Source organism: Pseudopodoces humilis, chromosome 5, assembly GCF_049639895.1.
Source record: "Pseudopodoces humilis isolate 2021_Gansu_Grassland_sample_001 chromosome 5, ASM4963989v1, whole genome shotgun sequence".
Lineage (NCBI taxonomy): Eukaryota > Metazoa > Chordata > Aves > Passeriformes > Paridae > Pseudopodoces > Pseudopodoces humilis.
The window spans coordinates 14,469,119-14,492,076 of NC_142204.1; the positions used below are offsets into that span (position 1 = coordinate 14,469,119).

Consider the following 22,958-nt stretch of genomic DNA (forward strand, 5'->3'; position numbering starts at 1 on the left):
TTGGCAGCCCACGTCACTGTTTTCAGTCTGCCTTTGCCTCCACAGGCAAAGAAGGTGACGCTGTCACACCCACAAGACAGGGAGGCATCTGCAGTTGTCACCACGTTTGTTCTGTGCATAGCTGGAGCTGGTAACTGTGCTGACACCAGAACATCACTCAGTGACATCACTCAGGCTTGGCACTTGGAAAGGGGGAGTCTGTGTGCACCCAGGATGGGGAATGACACGAGCTCACATCCTTTGCCTACCCCCACAGTGCCTCTGGAGCTCCAGGCTGTCAAGCTCTACATAATGTGCAGAGAAATCCTACACAACAATCCCACCATCTTTCCTTGCAGGTGCTGCAAGAGAGTCTGGGCCTTCAGATATCTCCCTGTTTTGCCAAAAAGAGTGAAAATACAAGGCTAAAACACCACTCCCCCCTTCCCAGACATGTGGATGTTTGATACACAGCCCTTGGTATTTTAGGGGCGGTAACTAATATAATAGGGTTCTGTAACCTCCGCATATTAATCCAGATTCATGTCCTGGGAGGGAAGAAGAGGCTGAGGCAAGGCTCTACCTGGAGAACCCCAAAAACACAAGGTGAAGGTGGATCATGCGATAAATTAAACAACCCAGATTACAGCTTGTGAAGATGCAGCTGAAGGAGCTGGGGAGGCTCAGCCTGGAGAAAAGGAGGCTCAGGGGGAACCTTCTGGCTCTGCACACCTCCCTGAGAGGAGGGGGCAGCCAGGGGATGTCAGGCTGTGCTCCCAGGGAACAAGGGACAGGACAAGAGGAAACGGTGTCAAGACTACAGTGTTACCTCTGGATGCTTGTGACTGGTTTAGGAGGCAGTCATGAGAGAAGAGACTGCTGAAGAGTATGTGCAGTGATGGAAAGGGACTGAGAGTTCAAACAACCCACTTGGCCTTCTAACTTTCCTTTATGGACCAAAGTTTGAAATAAAACCCAAATAAGGAAATTTGGTTTAGTTCAGGGTTGGGCTTTGTTTTTTGGGTTTTTTTTTTTTCCATTTCAGAGCCTAACTATCCTGCTGTAAAGGATGCCAAGAAGTTCAGGGAAAAACTGATTCAGAGGACGAAGTTCTGTTTCATGTGAGGTCTGGTGATATGGCTGCTATGTATGTGTCTGTGAAACAAACCTTATCAGGCTCCAGCACACAGTATTGATTTATCAGTTATTATCAGATTATAAACCCATAATGATTTAGATACGTTGCTTATAAGTCATACTCAGGCAGCACTTCTGACTAATCTGTTCCATGACTATCAAAGGTTCCTCTTTCCCCCCCAAAGCTTTTTTGTTTCTGCACTTAACACCATTACCAGTGTTTAACATCGTAAGGGAAAAGATCAGTAGTGTAAGATTACAGTCCCAAACTTTGTTTTTTTTAGGTGCCTTTGAATGTAACAAATCCCTGCAAACAGCCTGTATAAAAATTATTTTCCACAGACCCGTGTAGGTTTGCATACCCCTTCTGTGTTGAACTTGGGGGGAATTTTCTAAGTGGGAATAAGGCACAAGACCAAGAGCATAACTCTTAGAAGGAAATGTCATGCACAGAACTCTGTGTGTGAGTGTTCTAAATGTATTTTTAGGTTTTAGAACCTTGTTTACATTTCAATTAAAATCTGTGAGGCTTCCCCCAACCTGAAATAGAGGACAAAAACACTGTCATCCAAATATACTGCAGCAAACACATGGGTAATGAAAAAGGAGTTTAAGATAATAAAGGCAACTCAGGTTTTCCATCTGTGGAATTGCTGGCTCAAGCAGGGAATAGTTCAAGCAATGTAGGAATAGCAGCTCCTTAACTACTGTTACAATAAAGTATGGAAACATTCTTGTAAAAATCATTGATCATATTTTTTTAGATTTTATTTTGAGTTCATGTTCATGCATTGTCAATATCACCAAAATTTAACCATTAAAGTTAAGCCATTAAAGTACTATGTGGGTGGAGCAGGTTAGAATTTGAGTTACATTTTTGAAGCTGTGTGGTTGCAGTTACATTAACCCCAAAACATCTTATACTGATACATGTACTTCTTGTTTATCTTCCTTTCAGGTGAATAGGCTGTGTAAGATCATGCAGAGGAGCACAAAACAGCCACAGCACAAATTGTACCCTCTATTCTCATGAGAACCACCAAACCTTTCATACCTGTGTAAGTCCATTTTTGGGCATTCCTTAGTAAATTCCCTCTGCTTTGACCAATAAGGTTTTTTAATATCTATTAGTTAAAAAAATGGCAGGGTTTAATCTTCATTTTCTCGCTTATTCTGAAAGGCAAGAAGAACAGTGGCTGAAAACAGTCTTTGAAGCTGCACTGAAAGAGGTGACTTAGTGACTTCCTTTTAGTGTTTCTCAGCCTTCCTCAGAGCCATAGCACAGCGTGTGACTGTTCTGGAGGCAGGCAAAGCTGAGACAGCATGCAAATGATTGTGGTGAAGCTGCTCTTTCCATAGCTCCGAGGGACAGGCTCACGGATGGCAGGGGATGTCACTTACGCGGCCGTGGCAATGCTGCCGAGGGAAAGGCCACACACTCCTTCAGGAACATCAAACCCAGGTAAAACATCTTGGGCATGCACTGTTTGCTCTCTTGTGCGCTCTCTCTCTTTATCTCTTTCTCTCTTTCTGTCTCACATTTTAAATTGGGTAAAACTAGAAGAAGGCCATAGGATGCTGCATGGGAAGGGCGAGAAGTTGGAATAGTGGATGAGATCCTCGCAGTACAAATCAGCCAAGCTGCTCCCAAATCACAGTCACCAAGGAGCAGCAGCTCAGGTCTGGTCCCAGGCTTTAAGTAACAGAATGAGAAAGAAAAAGTGTTCATTGTTTGAATAATGAGCGTAATGTTTCTTTTTAAATGAGTAATATGATCAAGACAATGCTCCACTGAATTACTACCTAGCCCACAAATCAGATCAGTGTTTATGTTCATGGAAAAGGAACAGTAAATTAACCAGTAAATCAGGAAACTAGTGGCAGTCAAAAGTGCAGTCACTGTCACTGAAGGAAGTACTGAATGTCCCCTAAAAACTTCCTGCTCTTTCTCTTCAGTTTTCCAGTGGCGATTCTCCAGAACCAAATTATCAATCTGTGATCACTTCCTATATTTGTAAAAACAACCCAAAAGATTGAGCCAATATTCAGGGTAAGGAGATGTTCTAAACTAAATTTTCTAAAGAAGTAACATTTCTACTACTTGGAAAAAAATTCATTCATGAAAGCATTTGGACAAAATTCTGTATCACATCTAATATGAATGACAGCTTATTATGAGCAAATAGGAAATGCTTGTGGCATCAACTAAGGATATCTTCATGCTTTCATTAGTAATTAATGTATTTAATCCCTTAAGGAAATAACATTGTGTAATGAACATTTTTAGATGTTCTACTTAGAATGGAGATTAATAGTGATGATGGTGCTCTGAATACCTGCACTTAAATGACAGAAAAGAATACCTTTTATATATATTTTACAAGACTGGTATCGAAAAGATAAAAATAAGTTCACTTTATTATATTTATGATATGAAATACTACCTTAGACTGTGTGTCCATGCACCCATGGATGTTTGCACTGCTGTAACCTGTGCAACACAAAGAGGGCTTGCCTGTAATTTTACCCAGTATCCAAAGTGATAAAACTTACTTGTGAAGGGAGACAGACATCAAATCTTGATTAGAAGACATCCAAAACTATTCCTAAATCATGCTGCCTAAAGGAAAAGCTCAATTTTGGACAGGCCAGTTCCAATGAAATTTATCATTAACATGTGGATGACTCTTAGGAAACTTTTGTTGAACTGATTTTAACTCTTGATATTTTCTCACACGAAGTTACTGGCCATGGTAATTAAGTGATTTCTCAATGCCCTTTTCCCTTTAAATATTTAACTTCTCAAAAATGCTTATGATTTTTGTGGATGTTCTTCTGTTCATAGTCCAGTGCTTCCATCTCCTTTAACAAACAGGCACTAGAGATCCACCCAATATTTCTACAAGTCTTGGTTATGCTGTCTCAATTATACAGAGACAAAAATCTCTTACATATTTTCTTCACTGTTTATAGCTCCCAGTCTCACCTTCCCCACTCTTATGTCTGAGTATACTCAAATATATTTTGTTTGACTGGGCTTGGACTTACAATTGGACTTCAGCTGTCACTCAGGTGCTCTGAATGACAAGGACGAGGGGATTCTTGGCTGCTCTGCCAGAGGGGATTTAGCAATGGCACTATGGTAGGTGCAGGTGCTGTTACTGTGAAGGTGCTTCAAAACAGGTGTTCAAAAGTAGAAAAGTGTTCCCAAATCCCAGCAAGGATAAAGACACCTGGGAATCCATTTTCCAGTGAAAGACTCCAGTAGTTTTTGTGTCCTGGTTCCCTCACAGGTAATTTGAGAGTTGACTGATTATGAATTATGAGTGGCTACACATAACTTTCCTTGGGAGAAGAACAAGCCAAGGAAAGTTCGAATCCATCACCAAACTAACCCACAAGTAGTTGTAGCATGCTATTGGTTTTGCCCTTAACTTCTTATTCCCTTTCTTAACCTCCTGGGCTGCTCCAGGTGTTGACGAGGTCCACCTGGAGCCTCTCCAGCTTCCCCCAGACCCCTGGAGGTGCTGGCCCACATCTGGACACAACATTCTCTAATCACAGAATCACTGGGTTGGAAGAGACCTTCAAGATCGTCGAGTCCAACCCAGCCCTAACACCTCAACTAAACCATGGCACCGAGTGCCATATCCAGCCTTTCTTTAAACACATCCAGGGATGGTGACTCCACCATCTCCCCAGGCAGAACATTCCAGTATTTTATCACCCTTTCCATGAAGAACTTTTTCCTACTGTCCAACCTAAATTTCCCTTGGCTCAGCTTAAGGCTGTGTCCTCTCATTCTATCAGCTGCTGCCTGGAGAAAGAGACTGACCCCCACCTGACTACACCCACCTCTCAGGAGGTTTTAGAGAGTGATAAGGTCACCTCTGAGTCTCCTTTTCTCCAGGCTGAACAACCCCAGCTCCCTCAGCCATTCCTCACAGGGTTTGTGTTCCCAGCCCCTCACCAGCCTCATTGCCTCCTCTGGACGCGCTCAAGCGTCTCAACATCCTTCCTGAACTGAGAGGCCAGAACTGGACACAGCACTCATGGAGCGGCCTCACCAGTGCTGAGTACAGGGGAAGAACGATCTCCCTGCTCCTGATGGACACACTACTGCTGACACCCCTCCAGCAGCACTCACTGTCTGCACTTTCACCAAACAGAAGCTTCCAATAAACAGAGATGTTTTTCTGCACCTGACAACAGGCACAGGGAAGTGAAATTTCAGTTTTAGTGACTGACGGAGATCTCCACCTTGTTGTTGAATTAGGTGAGGGTGTGGAAGCATCCGGCAGAATGAAGCTTATGTGGTAATTTAAAACCCCCTGCTGACTTCTGAGGATTCACATTCAAATAATCGTGTGCCCATACACACTGTAATAGAAGGAATAACTGTTTAAATATTCAGCTTGCATTGATAATTATTTTTTTTACAGACTTAGAGACTTAGAGATTTTTTAAAGGAATAAATGTTCATTTGAGAGACAAATTATTTACTAATAATAGAAGAATGTCTAAAGTACTTATTTTAGAAGTACCTCTGTTTACATGGCTAGTGCATTTAAAAGTTTAGAAGTCCTGAGTGTTTTTGGAAAATTATTTACATTCTAAGAAGAAAAACTTTTAAGGCATTTGATTTGAGAACAATTACATTTAATTTACAAATTTTCTGTAGTTCATTGAACTAATAAATTGAAATAAAGCAAAAAACCAAACGTGTTAGGTCAGATTCTCTAAAGTGTAGACTGTCTCCCCTACATGAATTACCCTTATTTGCCAATCAGGTTCTCACAGTTTTTGTTTTTGTTTTTGTGTTACTGTAAAACCTCTCCACACTTCAGCAATTCTCATATGAAATACTGCCTCATTTTAAGCTAATGAGACTCTCTTCTTCTGCCAAGGTTTTCCCTGATCAGTGAAGTTTAATACAACACTTCTTTTTAAAAGCCCCAGTGGTCACAAACTAGGGTGGTAGCACAGAAGCTTATTCTTGATTCAGATGGATAAAATCTCTCCATTTACAGAAGCAAAAGCAGCGTCCCAAAGGTCCAGATACCTTCCATAAGACTAACCAGTAGCTCTGCAAAATACCCAGGTAAATGATACTGAAAACATGTTCAGAAAGAATCCATCTGCCTTGAACCCACACTGTGAGATTTTAATGCCCTTTTTGGTTCTGTTTTGGCAATGTGCTTTTGGAAAAGGATGGCTTCAGCCATCAGGTCCACTCCTCTGCTGCTACAGGCACCACCTGTAATATCCTTGGATAAACAGTCACGAGTCAGGAATGCCCACAGGAGTTACCTTGCTGCAGCAGCATTTCTCTAAATGCTGGTTTTCCTTTCGGCATCTCTCTGCCCCACAAAGCAGTCACGGGTCTGGTGCCCCTCCAGCCCCTGTGGTACCTTCTGAGATGGCTTAGCAACAGATGGGATGCTTGCCATGGATAGGATCCAGGTCTTTCCCATCCTTCAGCCTGTTTGTCTGGCTCCTGCTCCAGCCACACAGCACCCAACAGTTCAAAGCATATGGAGGAGGCTTTTCCTGCCTGACAGCAGGAGGAAGTGGTAAATCATCATCTTGCCTGTTGTTGCCTAGGAGAAGGAAAATGCTGAACAGGCAGCCCTGCAAACACACACCCCTTTTCATAGAGGCTCAGCCTTTATTGTTCCTCTATTTGGCGATTTGCACAGCCACAAATGTGAGCGTTGCCCTCTCCTTACAGGAAGCACGATCACATACGCTGAGCTGCACGTGAAGAGACCCCATGGAAACAGCAGAGCAGAGACTTCCGCTCCTGGTACTGTACAATTTGGTTACTAATTATAGATCTAGTTTTTCCTATTGCCCAACAGTGAAACCTGTTATCAAGAGCCTTTATGTACACTCTCTCAATGAAGGACTGATCTATCATTTCATCCGCTGCTTTTTTTTTCTTCTGAGTTCTCAGATTCTTCACTTTCCTAAATATTGATAGACGTGTTTTAAAAATAATTTCTAAAAATGCCTTTGTGCCCTGCATGGAAAATGCAGTAAAGCAAAGTAGAATTCCATGGTTTTTTAGAGCCCTCCTTCAGGAAGAGTCCCAGGGATGCATTTGGCTTTGGAAGCAGGGTAATGCAGGTCTGTGTGCCATTAGTGCCCTGGTGATTCTCACCCTCCCTGGACTGAAGGACCTGCCTGCCAGGGAAAGAGAACATTATACCAGATAGCTCACGTAGCCAGAGGATGGAGCAGTTGCTCATCTCATACAGGCAAGGTCAGGGAAACACAGGTTATGACAGTGCAAGGCTGTGTCTCATGGAACCTTTACCCCAAATTTCCTCAGGTTCTGAAGCTTCCTGAGTGTTTCCCTCCAACACAGGATGAATGCCAAACAGCTGCAGAGATGTTTTCTTTGATGCATTTCCCTGTGCCAGGGAGTGTCAGCATGGGGCTTTTTTTTCTGATGCATTTAGGGAAGTTATCTTTGAGGTGCAGGACAGTAACAGCAACATTTGGAAACAGAGAGGAGGAACACTCCACAGCCTATCCCTGACACCCCAGCCCATCCTTGATACTTTCCCTGAATTGCTCTGCAAGGTCCTGCAGGGTGTGTGTGGGTAGGTGGGTAGGAGGAGGCAATGCTTGAGAAAAATAAGTCAAAGGAGAAAAGGCAAATTCTTAATGGTTGACAATCACTTGCTCTATGCGACCAAATGTTTTGATTTCACTTCCATGTATGCAAAATGGATGCAGATTTTTAATAAGTAAAATGCCACTGCATCCTCCTGGCAGCAGACTGATTTTAGGCAGATGAGTTCTCTGTTGTTTACCCAGTGATAATTTTCAGAGTGCCAGAACATTAAGCTGCTCTTCCTCCTGCCTCCCTCCAGACTGTCGGCACAGGTGCTCAGCCTGGTTCTATGTGGCGCTGGTCCTGGCAGTCCTCGTGCTCATCCTACTGGGAGTCGTGGCCATACAGGCCAAGCAATGTGAGTAGATCCTTCCTCCTGCTTTATCCCTTCATTGCAGACATGCTTAAACCTCTGAACGAGCTGAGAGAAAAATTCCCTTAGTGTTGCACTAAAAGGTGTCAACTTGTACGCAAATACAGGAAATACTTGACAAGGGCCTGGAGTGACAGGACGAGGGACAATGGCTTCACACTGACAGAGAACAGATGTAGGTTGGATATTAGGAAGAAATTCTTCCCTGCAAGGGTGGTGAGGCCCTGGCACAGGATCCTTGGAGAAGCTGTGGCCGCCCCATCCCTGGCAGTGTCCAAGGCCAGGCTGGAGGGGGCTCTGAGCAACCTGGGATAGTGGAAGGTGTCACTGCCCATAGCAGGGGTTTGGAATGAAATGATCTTTAAAGTCTTTCCAAGCCAGGCCATTTCATGAACATCTTCTCAGGGAGGGCTTTGCTCACTGAGCTTTACTCACTGAGTTTGCTCACAGCTGTTTCTGTACCAGGCAATGTACGCAGAAACATCCTCACATTCACTGTACAGCACTGGGTACAAAGACTGAATTTCTTCATTTCTTTATCTTTGTTGTTAACACATGATCTCTCTCTCTCTCTCTTTTTTTTTTTTTTTTGCTTTTTTTTTTTTTTTTTGCTTACTTTGGGCCATTCAAGTTTTGAAGGGCAGAGCGGGAAAATCAGAAAGTTTGCCCCAGTATGGTCTGAACAACAGCAGCAGTGACATTTCTTCAGAGAGGACTGACTCAGCAGCACTCCTGAAATGGCTCATGGTGGAGCTGTGTGAAAATGGACAGGGTAAGGCACGTTAGTCCTTCCCAGCATAGGGGACATGTGGTGTGCAAAGCTCTGTTGTCTCTGTTCCCATTTCTCTGACTCCCTGCAGTTTATGGGAAGTCACTGGTGCTACCCAGGAAGCATGATGTTCCTGCAGAGCAGTGATAGCAAAATCTAAACTAACATTTTAACCATGATAGTCTCGCTCCTTTTTTGGTATAGTTTCCAGTATTTTCATTACATTTCTTTCTGCCAGGAGCTGCTGTCAGAAATTCCATATATCCTCCTCTTGTCCTGGAGAACACTTCCCAGACAATGGTTCATAAACAGGGGGAGGAATTCCATTAATTGTAGGAGCTAAAGGTTGCCCCTGCCCACCCACAGGGACAACATGTGAGCTGTGTCCCGCCGGGTGGCAGCTGCACAGGAGCAGATGTTACTTCTTCTCTGAGGAGGCCAGGAGCTGGGAGGACAGCCAGAAAAACTGCCTGGCCAGGAAATCCCAGCTGCTTGTCATTGAGGATGAAATTGAGATGGTGAGTCTTGCAGCAGCCCTAAAAGCATGTGACAGGCCTCAGCCAAACGTTTGTCCAAGAGAAAATGGCCTGGATGTCAAAAGTACAGGTAGACAAGCAAGAGCCCCACCAGGGAAAGGATCTGACCCTCCCTGCACAGGAGCTGGGTTTGGGAATGTCAGCAGAGCAGAGCTGAAGAGGAGAAGCACAAAAGGTGCCAAGTGTGGAAGCCAGAGTAGTTTTGACTGGGAGGAGGAAATGCTGGTGACTTTCCACTCGTTTCTACCATTTGGCTCTGGGAAGAGAGGAGCCTGGTCATGTGTATGGGCCGATGTAAGAGGCTGCTCTGCCGTAGCTGCATCCCTGTCCTTGCTCTTCAAGAGGAAAAAAAAAGCTGTGCATGAGGCACGACAGTGACCTGGGCACAGCAGGAAAGCTCTTCTGTCAGGTAACATCCTTCTAATCATTCCACAGGAATTTATAGACAACAAAGACAAAGATACCAAATATATTTGGATTGGCTTGGACACTGAAGACATGGAGAAAACATGGAGTTCAGTGGAAGATCACACAGTAAAAAAACAGAGGTGATGATTTGTGGAGGGGAGGATATCTTTGGGAAAAGCAAAGTGTGGTATCCCTGCTTGGGAATACAGCTCTGAATCTGAGCTAATTACCCAAAGCACAGATCTAACCCTGCAGCCTCAGGTATGTATTCAGAGTCTATTTCATGCCCAGTTCCAGGTAAACAGGTTCCTGCTGGGCACTTTTGGAAACTGATTTCTGCCTCCAGGACCAACCACAGCCACAGCTCATACATTTATTAATGCAGAGATATTATTACACACTTCTGCTGAAATCCCTGTCAACAAACTCTCACTTTACAGACCACGCCTCTGTTGAAGGTGATGCCTGTCACATAGCATTGGCTGGGATCCGAGCAGCTTTCTTCAGCATTGTGGCTGCATGGGGAGGATCCTTATCCTTGTAACACAAATAATCCCAAGCATCCATCCCTCAGAAGCCAGCAGTCCCTGCTGGGGGTGCCCAACCCACCTCTGCACAGCTGCTGTGCTTCAAGGGGCTGCTGGAGTGGGCATCATCCCCCCTCTCACTCAGAGCACCACCAGAATGAGTTTAAAGCTGAGTTTAAAGCTGACAACTGCATTCCTTTTGGTCTCTCAGCAGGACAGCTCTAAGAAGCATCAAGGCTGACAAGAACTGTGCTGTTTACAGAAGGAAAAATGTGATCCAGGCAGATAACTGCCAGACATTAAAGGAATGGATCTGTAAGAAGAACGCAACTTTGCTGGTGCTCTGAGCTGCATTTCCAGACAACAGGCAGAGCTTCTTGTCAGAAGACCCATTTTACAGACAAACCAACTTGTGGTGTAAATAGTTTTGATCAGACTTGCAGGGAAATTTGCACTTTGCTGTGCTCTCTAAGAAGTCAGAAGACAGGCCCTGTAACAGGGCTGTAAGCTGGCACATGAGGATTTTGGAGCGCTGAGCCTTCACACAGACAGATTTTGGCAGCAGCTGCCTCAGGAAAGGTCAGAGGAGAAGAGATACTTGTGAGGAGGAGCCCTGTGCACATGAACTGTGTGATGTGCAGGAATTACAGCCCCTGTGGGGGATGAAGAGTGTGCTGGGCCCACTGCTGTCACCCCTGCCCGCAGACAGCTGCTGAGCTGAGGACTTCTTAGTTGGGTTTCAGGATTTTAGTGTTTTCTGAAGTCTGTGGGTTTGTTTTCTTTTCCTTGGGGTCTAACTGTGACTCACAGAAGCCACTTGAGGGCTGGAAAAAAATGCATTTATTGGACAGTGTTTTATTTAAAGCTGCTGCAGAGCTACTGGGTGTAGACAGCAGACCAGGCATGGAGTGACTTGTAACAATCATGGTTAATCTGCTGACTGCTCCCATCTTCTTCTGGTGCTGAGCCTTGGAATCTGAAGAGATTAACTAGGGAAGGGGCTTGGACTGTAAGACAACATTGCAGTGCAAGGAAATGAAGTTTATAACCTTCCTCTCCACCTATATTTTGTCCCGTTACATTGTAAATTCCAACCACAGTTATGCTATAATGAGCCGTAAGACTGGTGAAATGAATGCCTGGGAGTGCATTCAGTAAATGCATTACTTAGGCATTGAAGTGTCATGAATAAATACTATTTCTGGGTCTAGAACACAAAAATGCACTCTGACCCAGTGCTTTTATTAGATTCAGATTATTTGACAAAATTAAAGAAATGTCATGAATTGAAGGTGTTACTCTAACAAAAATGGCACCGACTGGAATTTAAGTCCTTAAAGCAATGAGAAACAAATGTAACATGGCTTTTGAGATGGTGAGCCTTTACCTCATCTTTGTTGTGATGCACACAAATAAAAGCAGCTGCAGTTTCACAGAGATGTTTTTTCACGCCTGCACATGCCTGGGGAGGGTTAATGTTCATCACTTTAGGGCTGCAGATTAAAAAGTGAACTGTCCCCTCAGGGACTTCCCTTCAAACAATAACAACAAAAAAATCCCAACACAGATTTACCCCACAGAATGCAGCATCAGGAGCTCAAGACTGATGAGAAACTGCTGTTATGTAAGAGGAAACAACAAAAATCCCCCAAATTCACAGCATGTGGGGGGAAGAGGATTGGTTTGCTCATTCTAGAGAGAAGCAAAGAAAAGGAAAGAGTCTAAAATGAGTAAGATAATAGTCTATACCTATATAATACATGCTTTATAGAGAGATAATTTCTCTTTGCTGAGAAATTTTGAGGGTACTCACAGCACACCCTTCTCCATGCAGTAGAGTTGACAATTGCTGGTTTTATGGCAGATCTTTCTTGATTCATGCTGAATTTAACAAGAAAAACTAACTCCTGCATGCTGGATTTTCTCAAATTAGTTGTGGTGTTTAGGTTTTAACAATATTCACAAAACATCTACTATTTGGACCTTCTTGCTATTATTCATGTAATTAAACAAGTTTTTGCAGGGCCTTACTGAAGCTCTCACCTACAATTTAAGCAGTCACTTATTTAAAAAGAAAAAAGAAATTACCATTGAAGTACTTCATCAAACTCCACTCTGAGTAAAGCAAGTTGTCAGAGTTTGCAGCTTGACCATTCTTTTCTTAACATCACTGAAGAAGATGCTATCCCTGAGGAGTCAGATTTCAGAAGAGCTTTCACTGTAACCTCTTTTATAAAGTCTGACCCATTATGAGGCGTTAGAAAGGGAAAAGCATTCTTTTTTGGATCAAATGTCCTGTTTCATGTCAGCCCCAACATTATGATTAAATACTTTTTTCATGTTCAAAACCTGAATATTTTACTTTGCTTCAAATTTTTTTTTCACCAAAATGGTGCCTGAGATGAAAAAGACTTTTAATGTCTCAATATTTAGATACAAACCACTGTAATTCAAGGGCTCTGTAAAGACATTTATTAAGTATCTTTTCAGGACTATTGCACATTCCATATCCTTCAGAATCAAGCTAATTTAAAAACATTTCAGAATAACACTCTCCCCCCAACATATAAATTAATAGATAATTAGGCTTTTCATACTGTAGAGGTCCTGTTACTGTGCCTATAAAGAATACAAGCAATTAAGAAAAGTGTAATCCAGCAAAATTAGTGGTTATATTTAAATAAACATCTGAAACATGTGTGCGGTCCATGTGCTACAGAAAAGTCCTTCTGTCACAGAAAATGATGAAGGTGAACTTCCCATTTTTCCTTCTCTAGAAACTTGATAGTTATATTCCTTCCAGGAAAATTTTCTTCCTCTGGGTCAAATGACACTTTTAATCTTTAGATAACCTGCTAGACATGAGTGGGACTCAGACAATCAAAGGGATTGTGCCCTAATTCTGTTCAGGCTCCCAGCAATCCTAGAGTACTGGAGGCTGCTGCTGAAAATGTCCCCTACACAAGGAATCACTGACTGTCCATCTGGAAATGTCATATATATTCTATTGCTCAGAAGCCTCACAGTGTGACAGGCACAGGGCATGAGGAAAACACAGAGAAACATCTCTTGCTGGTAATTCTCTCATTCACTTCTCCTGACTTTGCCTCCTTGCACTACTTTACACATTAATGCCTGCAGCTTCACTATCACTCTTCCAGTTCTAACTCTTCACCCCCCACCCCCATCAGTGCAGATGCTCACGCAAATAAATATTCACAATCTATTGTGACCTTTTTTTGGCTAAAGAAAGTGTTGTGAGGATCACTTCAGGTGCAGTGCACCTATAAATTAGCTTGACAGCGTTATCACCAGGATTTAACAAGATTAATGTAACATAACATTAACAAAACATGGAATACAATGCAAGGTGCATCCCATCAAACATGGAGAGAAGAATCTACTGTGATCCTGTCTAAAACAAGTGTTCACTTCTGCATTACCCTGTAGCCACAAGGCACTGGCAGTCCTCCAGACAGACCCACTCCACCCCCCATCCCTGCACAGAGGCTGGCAAAAGGAAAAGCAGAGCAAAAACCTCCAACTGCACACCCAAAAGGGAAAGAAAGAACAGCTGCTCCTACAAGAGAAGAGTAAATGGAAGAAATATTGATGGCCCAACAAAAAGGAAACTACAGCTGGGCAGTAGCTGGAAAAATGGGGCAAGGAAATGACTCATCGAGATGCTGAAGAGAGCCTTTTAAATGGTGTCTTTAAAGCCTTCCTCCATGGGTGGAGAATTCTGGCTACCAGAAAAGCCATTCACCTCTGGGTAGGATCTGGCACACACTCCCAGGTCCCAAAGTATAGACATATCCTGTGTAGGCATCATATCAGAGCTCTGAGGTGTCAGGGGTGGTGGCTTGGCCCACCTTTATTGAGCTGAGTTGATATTCAAGCTACACACCCACTTCCTGGTTAAATAACATCCCGAGGCTGAGACTCCTTTGGACTCCAGATAGGCACAGCTTCCAGAGCCTTTTACTTCAAACCTGTCAGGGAGAAGGGAAGACAGGATTACTTGGACACCCACAGTCAAATATTGCAATAGAGCAAAGACAGCTATGGGCATCTCAGGTTCTCTTTGAATAAAGCCTGATTTATCTCAGGCAGGGTACCACAGGAGGATGATGTTTTGTGCCTTGAAGAGAAGACCGTGGAGATTGTCTTTTCTTAATGGTATCTTGTGATAAGAAGACAAAATCCAGGACTTGTACTTCTGCATCTTGTTTGGTGGTCACTTAATGTGAAATACACCCTTAGGGCAGAGACTGAAACACAGGTTTGCTCTTCTCAGGGATGCCACACCATCAAGATGGGCACCACCACTTTGCATTTCCACATCCTCTTATACAGCTAAAAGGCTCCAGCAGGAGCTGTGAAGCAAACGTATCTCTCATTTCTCCCTTGCTCAGAATCTAAAAGGCACCATGGTTAAGGGATTGGGGAAAAACAAGAAGCAAACCTCAGTTTCCACACTATAGGTGTCCCTACATAAGAGGTAAGGGACTCCTTTAGCAACTCTGTTTTCAAACAAAGTGCTATAAAATTCTGTGGATAGACCAAGAAAACTGGAATGGTCTCTGGAAAAGCCAAGGGACAAACCCCCACCAGTGTAGTAACACCTGAGCTTAGATATCAAGGTGTTTGCCCTCCCCTTCAGGAGGGGCAGTTTGAGGCAAGCAGTGAGGCAGAAGTCCAAGAATGGGAAGAAACTCACTGAAAATGAAAGCATCAGTGGATGTCTTATTGCAGACAGGGGATAAAAGAGTGGGAAGGACTGCAGTTTTCAATTTAAGGTGCCCACGTGTTCCTCATATCTCACATTAAATGCCTTTGTCAGATCAAGCCTTTAGGGCTTGGGGATGAAGTGAATATAGTCACACATCATCAGTAATGTCACAGACTTGAAAGTATTTAAATTTTCCACTTCTTAAGGTAATTTCAGACTTGTGAAATCTCAGTGCTTATGCCTATTAATGGCAATTCTCCCAACTCCTGCCAGCAGCTGCTCCAGGATGAGCTGCAGCAGCCTCTGAGGAGATGCGATGGCTGCCAGGGAGAGGAACAAAGTGCCCCACGCCTGGCACTGGTGGCACAGAACACAGGGCACAGAGCAGCTCATGCAACACAAATTCACATCTTCCTTTCCCTCCAGCAGTCTCTTTCAGAAGAACATTCTATAAAAATGAAAACAATTTTATATGGAGTTTACATGGAGTCTTAGCAGTCTCCCTTAGCAGTCTTTGCTATAAACCTCACACAACTTACATGCAGGTTTGTACTTTTGCAAAATATATTCTATAATGAGGAACTGGTATTACTGTAATCTTCCCTTCCTACCCCCAATGCCTTTGGTATTTTGGTGTGTCTTGGTTTCACTTTCTCTAATGTCTGTTACCATGAGCCTGCCTCATGTTGCTTCTCAACATTACAAATTTATCCCCTAACTTCATCTGCCAGGTTTTACAATGCCATGTGAAATCTTCATTGCATTCCATACCCTCTCCATAATCATCCCTTCAACATAATAACAGATATTTCCTACAAGTCATTATTTCTGTATTATTTTTCTTATTCCCCTATAATCGAATATCACCAGCAAAACCCCTCCATATCAACTTACAGTTCGTTGTCTAATGCTTTTCCATTTACCCAAAAGAACTCTTCATTTCTTTTATAGAGTCCAATCCATGGGTTTTGCTTTGTTATCTTCATCATAAAGCTCTGTAGGAATAAACCCGCATGAGAAAAGAAGTTCTGCATGTTCAGTCCAGCTATCAAAATACAAAGTCCTTGATCCAGAGCCAAAGCAAAACAACATTTTAGCCTTGCAGAAGAAACAACATTAAAACCTAAATATAGAGAGACTGGTGACTGGGATAGGGTTGACTGACCTAAAGAGAGGCTATTCTAAAATATCAAAAATATATCTAAAATATCTGCTTTCAAGGTCTGCAACAGGTACAGAAGAATATATTCTCCTACATATATATATATATATATATATATATATACCCCTTTGTGCAGGGTGGAATCTTTCCTAATATTGTGGTATAATATAGGAAAAAAAAAAATGCTGCAAGCTGCACTTTGGGTAACTATTTCCTAACACCAAAGGTCACAATTAACGTATTTACCAACTTGTGTGTCGTGTTTACCCTGATAGATGCCTTCAATTTGAGTGTTTATAACTGTTAGCAGCACCAAGTTTAATTCAGACAAGCACTCGGACATTTTCTAAAACATCAACTGCTCAAGCTGATGTTTCCTGTTTTTAGGGAGAAGAGGCACAGTTTTCTGCAGGCTGTGACTCATTGTGGTCTTTCATCAGCTTCCTAACTGTTCAGCTGAGGAGGCTGGGAAAGCGGTTCCCTGGAAGTGAACTGGGGGGGGAAACAGGATCTCCCTTTGGTTCCCTTACCAGCTCCTGAAGATTTTCGATGACCAGGAGGGAAGAGTTGTGGGAAGAGCAGTGGCTCTGGCTGGAGTTCCAGTCAGCTTCACTCTCTGAGAGGTTGTAACACTTCCTCTGGAAGTACAGCCAGCCTGATGGACACAGGTCCAGGGGAGGGCACGCAGGAGGGTCTTTGCCCAGAGAACGATTTACTGGGAAAAGACAAAAAACAATCTACCCATTTCTTCCAGCTGGGAAAGGTTTTACTTTCTGACTGCATCATCTAAAATAATACCAGTCTAGCCACAGCATTGTTACTTCTGTCCAGCTGAAACAATTACTGTAAACTAATGATACAGTCTGGATCCTGCACCCTTCTGCCCCTTGATATATCCTTAAAAAGATAGTCAGGGACAAGTTGTAGAAGTAGCTGAGGAGGTGATAATAAAGTATCACCCAAGGACTCTTCTACAGCTTAAAAATTCCAACAACTCCAGTTTTTGAACGCATGGCTTCCTCGCAGCTGAATTAGTAACTTTGTTTATTATAGTGTCATTTTTGAAGGACTGCAGATCCGTAGGACAATCTTTCTGTTGTTATTTGTTTTCTTGAACTTGGATTAAGACCAACAGTGATGTGACAAACTTGATACAAAAGAACAGTAAAACTAAACTGAGCCCTCCCTAACCCCACTGAAGCATGTGGAGTTGTTTCCGCAACTCTGGCCCTGGTCTACAGTTTCAAACAACACAGAATCACAGAGGGGCTTGGGTTGAGAGTGACTTCAAAGATCTTTTTTTTTTCCACCCCCTGCCAAGGGAAGGTACAGATTCCATGAGATCAGGTTGTTCCAAGCCCCATCCAACCTGGCCTTGGATGCTTCCAGGTGATGCCTTAAGTTTTAGCTTTCATATTTCTCAGATTCTGTACTGCAGTAATGTATAACTCCGAACTTCATATGAAGTGTTAGCAAGTTCTCTTCACAGTTTAGTTAGACAAAACAATCCTTCTCCAGCCTGAGAAACAAGGATACTGTTGCAGCTTTGAGCCCAAAAAGGTATAAATAATGGTGAATTGAGGAGAGCAATCTGGGAGGATGGGACTTCATAACCTGAAGCCGTAATTGGACAATTAACCCCAATGTGTAAATGGACCAAAACTTATAAAAGTGGGGAAAGTCGTGAGTGGTCATCCATTTTGGGTGGATCTTGGGTGTACCCGCAGCCAGGATCTTCAACTGCCCAAGGTGTATCCTTTGAAGGCCTTTTAATAAACACCTACTTAATTCCATTAACTCTGTCTAGCATCTGTTCCAGGTAGCCTTTCTAGGCATCACAGGGATGGGGCAGCCACAGCTTTGGGCAGCCTGTGCCAGGGCCTCACCACTCTCTGAGTATAGAACCCCAAACTCTGGTAATTTCTCTGCTAATTATATTTCCTTTTAAAATTCCTTACTTACCAAAATGAATACATGAAATCAAAATGACAGCAGCAGTAAGGACTCCAGCGACAGCTCGCCACAGCCAGATGTTTGAAAACAGACCTGAAAAAATAAATGTAATGAGTTAAAAAAACAAAATAAAACAAACAAACAAACACACCCCCCCCCCCCCCCAAAAAAAAAAACCAAAACAAAACGAAAAAGAAATCCAACACCAAAAAAACCCAGAACAACAAATGAGGACCAGCTGGGTGGGGAGTAGAGCCCAGGAGGCACAAAGCTGTTAAAAAAACCCAAAAACATAGCTGTGGAGAGCAGGCTGGGAGCAGAGACATTTAACTTATCTTCACAAGGCTACTTAGCTAACAAGAACTCCGAGTTACTGTAAATTTTACTTACATCATCCAGAACCTGAAGCGATCAAAAGAGAAAGAAACGAGCATGGGAAAAATTATTGTGGACAGCAAGTTTGATACTGACCTGGCGCCTAAACATGGCATGGATAAGTGAAATAAAAAAAGCCATTAGTTCTGGAGCCCAAAACGTCTGAGCAATATCCAGCCTTATCCCACAGCCATAACTTTTTAGTCTCCTTTTGTTTCCCTGTCCGCTCCAGGGCTTTGGAAGCGCACACGGCCCTGCCACTGTCCGGGGAGGGGCGGGGACCGGCCGTCCCGGGAGGCTCCAGAGGAGCTCCCCTCTCCTGGCAGCCTCTGCCCGTCCCCAGCCCGGCATCCCCGGCCAGCTGCGGAGGGATGTCCCGGCTCCCCGCCCTTACGACAGCCCCTGGCTGTCCCCCGGCCGTCACCTTTGCCGCTGAGGGCCGTGCCGCGGCCCGCCGAGCCGCCGCGCGCGCCGCCCGCCATGGGCGCCCAGCTGCCGGGGCCCGGGGTGGGCCCGGCCCGGGGGGCATGGCCACGGAGCGTGGGCTCGGAGCCGGCCTCGGCGCCGGGAACAGTCACTCCGCAACTCCCCAGAAACAGGAAACGGCCGCGCTTTCAAGGAGAAGTCGGCTCCCACAAGATCTCGCTCGATCCTCTGACATAAGCAAATTCCAGGAACTAATACAAGGAGAGAAGGCTCTGTTTGGTTTGGTTTTGTCTGCTGGGGATTTTTTGGGGGGGTTTGTTTGGTTTTGGTTTGTTTGGGGTTTTTTTTTGTGTAGGGTTTTGCTTATTTATTTGTTTGGGTTTTTTAAATTTATTTAATATTTATTTTTTTCTTTTGTACAGAGGAGGAGGAGAATAAAATCAAGTATTTAAACATTGATTACTTAACCCTTTTTGGGAAACCTGGCCAGTGATTTGCTTTACCTAGAAGAACATAAAGCCTGATGGTGCTGGCTTGCCAGCTGTGGGGATGAAGGTGCAATAGAAATTTCAGCATTGCTTGGAAGACAGGGCCAGACATACCATCCATTTCATCTGGTGGTTTTGCACAATAACTGCTGTTCTTACGACAGATGTGTTGCATGTTCAAACAGCCTGAGGAACACAGCTCTCTCCCAGTCGTCATGTGGGCTCTGTGTGAGGAATTCAGTCGTGGTTTATCCAAAATAAGCATCCTTCAACCTGGGCAGGAAACTTCAAACAGAAAACCATGGGAATGGGGGGGGGGGGTTACACCTTAAGCTTTCACTGCAGTCTTCAATTACTTTCATTGACAAGGATTCTGAACTGTGCTGAGCTGCTGAAAATCATCTCCAGGTCTTTATGTTTACACCTTATAAAGAATCATATAAACTTTATACTTCCACAAGTATAATTTGAATTGCAATTGATTTTAGCCTTTGCCTGCAGCGGGAGTTAATTTAAGCTTTGAACTGAGAGAGTTGGACTGGTCAAAATTCCCAGGAAGTCACTGAGGAAAGAAAGGAAAAATAAAGGGATGGAGACAAGCCCAAAAGATATGTGTAACAAGGCTTAAGGCGTGGTGGCTTCAGGAAGGTTAGAGAACTACAGATCCCCAGGAGATAGAAGAGGTGATGGATCCAGAGACCACAAGCTGGAGACCAGAGGCTTTGCAAGATATGAATCCAGAGGGGCAGAGGATGAGAGTGGAGTGTGGAATTAGGGCAGCAGGGAGATGATGCAGAGCATGTTTTACACACAAGGAGACAGTGGAACATGGGTGTGTGCACAGCTGGCATTCTAAGAACAGCTTATTCAGCATTTATTCACTCTGAAGGAGTGGCTTGGGCTCCTGCCACTCAGTCCTGCCTGTCATTGAGGTAAAAAATAGCACTGTGGCTTTTAACCACAGATCATTGAGAAGTGAGCACTCTCTTCATGTTCACCCACGAGGTAATTCTCTACCACAGAAGGTAATTCTGACAGCTGCAGGAGATTCTCCAGGCTGGCAAAAAAACCCTGAGAAATGCTGTAAACATAGCTGTGAATCATCTGATCCTCCAGAACTACTGTTATTAATCCCAGATGCTTGTAACTGAGACACTCACCTTCACCTTCACTGGTCAGTTTGACTAAGAAGCCTCCAGACAATTCCTAAAATGAAAGTTTAACAAGATAGGAATTTCTTGAAGCCTAAAGGCAGAAATACCCTCCAAACTGAATCACTGGAAAATTACTTTAAAATATTGCCATGATGAAGGGAGAAAACTACAAGCATTTTAAGGAAAAAGCATGACATTTTACAAAAGGGCTCTCATGGGACTGACTTGAAAAGTCACAGTTGGATCCTGTTGTGCTGCCTCCTGCCTGCTGCTACCCCAAATAATCTTTGATTACCTTTTATTACTCACTGATTATAGAATCATGGAATGGTTTGGATTGGAATAGACTTTTTATCTATTTCCAAAACCTCTGCCATGAGCAGGGATACTTTCCACTATCCCAAGTTTCTCCAAGCCCCATCCAGCCTGGCCTTGGACACTGCCAGGGAAAGGACAGCCACAGCTTCTCTGGGCAACCTGTGCCAGGGCCTTACCACCCCACAAGTATAGAACTTTTTCCTAATATCTGCTCTAAGTATTTTCTCTTTTAGCTCAAAACTGTTCACACTTGTTCTGTCACTATCTGCTCATGTAAAAAGTCACTCACCCTCTTTTTTTATAAGCTCCCTTCAGGCACTGCAAGGCCACAATGAAGTCACCCCAAAGCCTTCTCTTCCCCAGGCTGAACAATCCCAATTGTTCCCTCAGCCTTTCCTCCCAGCAGAGCTGTTCCATCCCTCTGATGCCCTTGGTGTCCCTGCTCTGGCCTGGCTGCAGCAGCTCCCTGTCCTTCCTGTGCAGGGCCCAGGGCTGGATGCAGCCCTGCAGGGGGGGCTCAGCAGAGCCGGGCAGAGGGGCAGAATCTCCCTCCCCTGCTGCCCTGGGGCTCTGGGTGCAGCCAGGGGGGTTTTGAGTTGGAGCATGTCCAGCTCTCACCCACAGCACCCATTCCCAGCCTGGATTGATCCCAGGGGTTGTCCTGACCCTGGTGCAGCACCAGCACTTGGCCTGGTTAAACCCCATGAGATTCCCATGGACTACTTCCCAAGAAAGAAAAGAATTTCTCTACAGAGAATATGTGACTCACCACAGAGCAGACATAACATTTAGCACCTTGAAACATCACTCACCATTTGAAGCCTTTGCAGTCACAAAACCAAAACAGTTCCAGAAAGTCCAGTGTGTGCTAAAAAGGAACCCAATCTGCCAGTGATTGCTGCGAGCTCTGTAGCACTCTCAGTGCCTTTAAGGTGTTCTTTGTGTGTCCTGAACCCTGCTTGCTGTTCTGACACCAAATCTGCATTGGCAGTGCATCCTCCCTGAACTGCCCATTTGGCAGTGAGGTCCTTTTCTTGCATTTGTCATTTAGAACCAGATAAAATTGTTCGCATGTGCAATACTGCATGAATTAATTTTGTTTACATAAAATATCACTCATCTTTGAAATGTCTATTCATGCTTGTCTCTGCTTAGTTTACTTCTATGCACCAGTTCCTGGGCTTTTTAATGGTTTGGGGTGATTTCTTTTAAGAACCTTGCCTTCATTCACTGTTTTATCCCAAAATAAAATCAAAATCCCTTGGTTGAGGTTTCTACCAAGATATTCCGAGTATTTTTTTCCACCAAGTGTATCCTGAATACCACAGCTTGAGATACTGGTGGGATACAGGTCCATAGAAATAGGACTAGCCCAGAGGATCAGCTCTTGGAGGTGTCCCTGTCACAGGTTCTCCTCAATAAGGTTACTAATGGAGCCAGTCCTGTCCATGATGTGCCCCTCTGGGGCTGGTGCTGCCAGCCTGGCCTGTCCCAGGGAATGTCACCCATTGCCCAGCTGCAGCAAGAATTAAACCAGCCTGGCATTCTCTGAGGCACTGAGCACAGAAGCAGTGGGAGGTCAGGTTGGGATTGTTTAGGGATTGCCTGGCCTTGGCATCAGGATTAGACCCTGACCACACCAGAGTGAGGAGGAAATGTTTCACCATTCTCTTGCAGTAGCGATGTCAGAGGTAATCCAAGAAACACACACTGTAAAGGGAAAGTTTATTGTAAAACTTAGATCACAGGATCAGAGAACTGTGAACAAGAACAACACAAGAGGCAGAGGAAACAAAGCACTTTCAGTTGAACTTCTGCCCTTGGGGATTTCCTTGCAAGCCGTAGTTGCTCCTGAGTCCTGAGTCTTCCTGTGGCTTTTTGGGTTTGATGGGGTTTGTGCAGTTCTGCAGTGGCCCCAGGGTGGCTTCCCCTTCCCACCCCTCTGGTGCACAGCCCCTGCCTCTGCTGCCTGCTGAAAGCTCCAGCTGAGGGCCAGTGG

At 44.0% G+C, this 22,958-nt stretch overlaps 2 protein-coding genes across 7 annotated transcripts; one reads left to right on the forward strand and one right to left on the reverse strand.

Moving 5' to 3' along the window:
• The first annotated feature begins 1,952 nt into the window (after window positions 1-1,952).
• LOC102099727 (natural killer cells antigen CD94-like) lies at window positions 1,953-12,668 on the forward strand. 6 transcript variants are annotated; one of them, XM_088055571.1, is made up of 7 exons: window positions 1,953-2,578; window positions 6,848-6,922; window positions 7,998-8,096; window positions 8,743-8,883; window positions 9,247-9,710; window positions 9,852-9,964; window positions 10,563-12,668. In XM_088055571.1, exons 1-7 carry the CDS (start codon window positions 2,497-2,499, stop codon window positions 10,696-10,698), a joined length of 1,110 nt encoding a protein of 369 aa, XP_087911697.1. In that variant the 5' UTR covers window positions 1,953-2,496; the 3' UTR covers window positions 10,699-12,668. The 6 variants fall into 6 exon arrangements, with proteins under 6 accessions (XP_087911697.1, XP_087911698.1, XP_014115976.1 ...); XM_088055572.1 differs by having other exon boundaries at window positions 10,566-12,668; XM_014260501.2 differs by having other exon boundaries at window positions 9,247-9,398.
• A 132-nt stretch (window positions 12,669-12,800) lies between these two features.
• On the reverse strand, window positions 12,801-19,079 carry LOC102099913 (C-type lectin domain family 2 member B-like). Its single transcript, XM_014260462.2, has 5 exons — window positions 18,998-19,079; window positions 18,208-18,291; window positions 16,776-16,960; window positions 15,978-16,078; window positions 12,801-14,343 (listed from the first exon to the last, which is right to left on the reverse strand). Exons 1-5 carry the CDS (start codon window positions 19,053-19,055, stop codon window positions 14,226-14,228), a joined length of 546 nt encoding a protein of 181 aa, XP_014115937.1. The 5' UTR covers window positions 19,056-19,079; the 3' UTR covers window positions 12,801-14,225.
• Between the last annotated feature and the right edge of the window lie 3,879 nt (window positions 19,080-22,958).

What these genes read in the sequence shown, in the direction of transcription:
- LOC102099727 (XM_088055571.1), top strand. Translation starts at nt 2,497, where the DNA reads ATGGCAGGGGATGTCACTTACGCGGCCGTGGCAATGCTGCCGAGGGAA. An exon ending in GGCCATACAGGCCAAGCAAT is followed by an intron (nt 8,097 to 8,742) that starts GTGAGTAGATCC and finishes GGGCCATTCAAG; the next exon opens with TTTTGAAGGGCAGAGCGGGA. An exon ending in GGTCATGTGTATGGGCCGAT is followed by an intron (nt 9,711 to 9,851) that starts GTAAGAGGCTGC and finishes ATCATTCCACAG; the next exon opens with GAATTTATAGACAACAAAGA.
- LOC102099913 (XM_014260462.2), bottom strand. Translation starts at nt 19,055, where the DNA reads ATGGCGGGCGGCGCGCGCGGCGGCTCGGCGGGCCGCGGCACGGCCCTC. An exon ending in GATTTCATGTATTCATTTTG is followed by an intron (nt 16,961 to 18,207) that starts GTAAGTAAGGAA and finishes GTCTTTTCCCAG; the next exon opens with TAAATCGTTCTCTGGGCAAA. An exon ending in AAAGCATTAGACAACGAACT is followed by an intron (nt 14,344 to 15,977) that starts GTAAGTTGATAT and finishes TCTCCCTGACAG; the next exon opens with GTTTGAAGTAAAAGGCTCTG.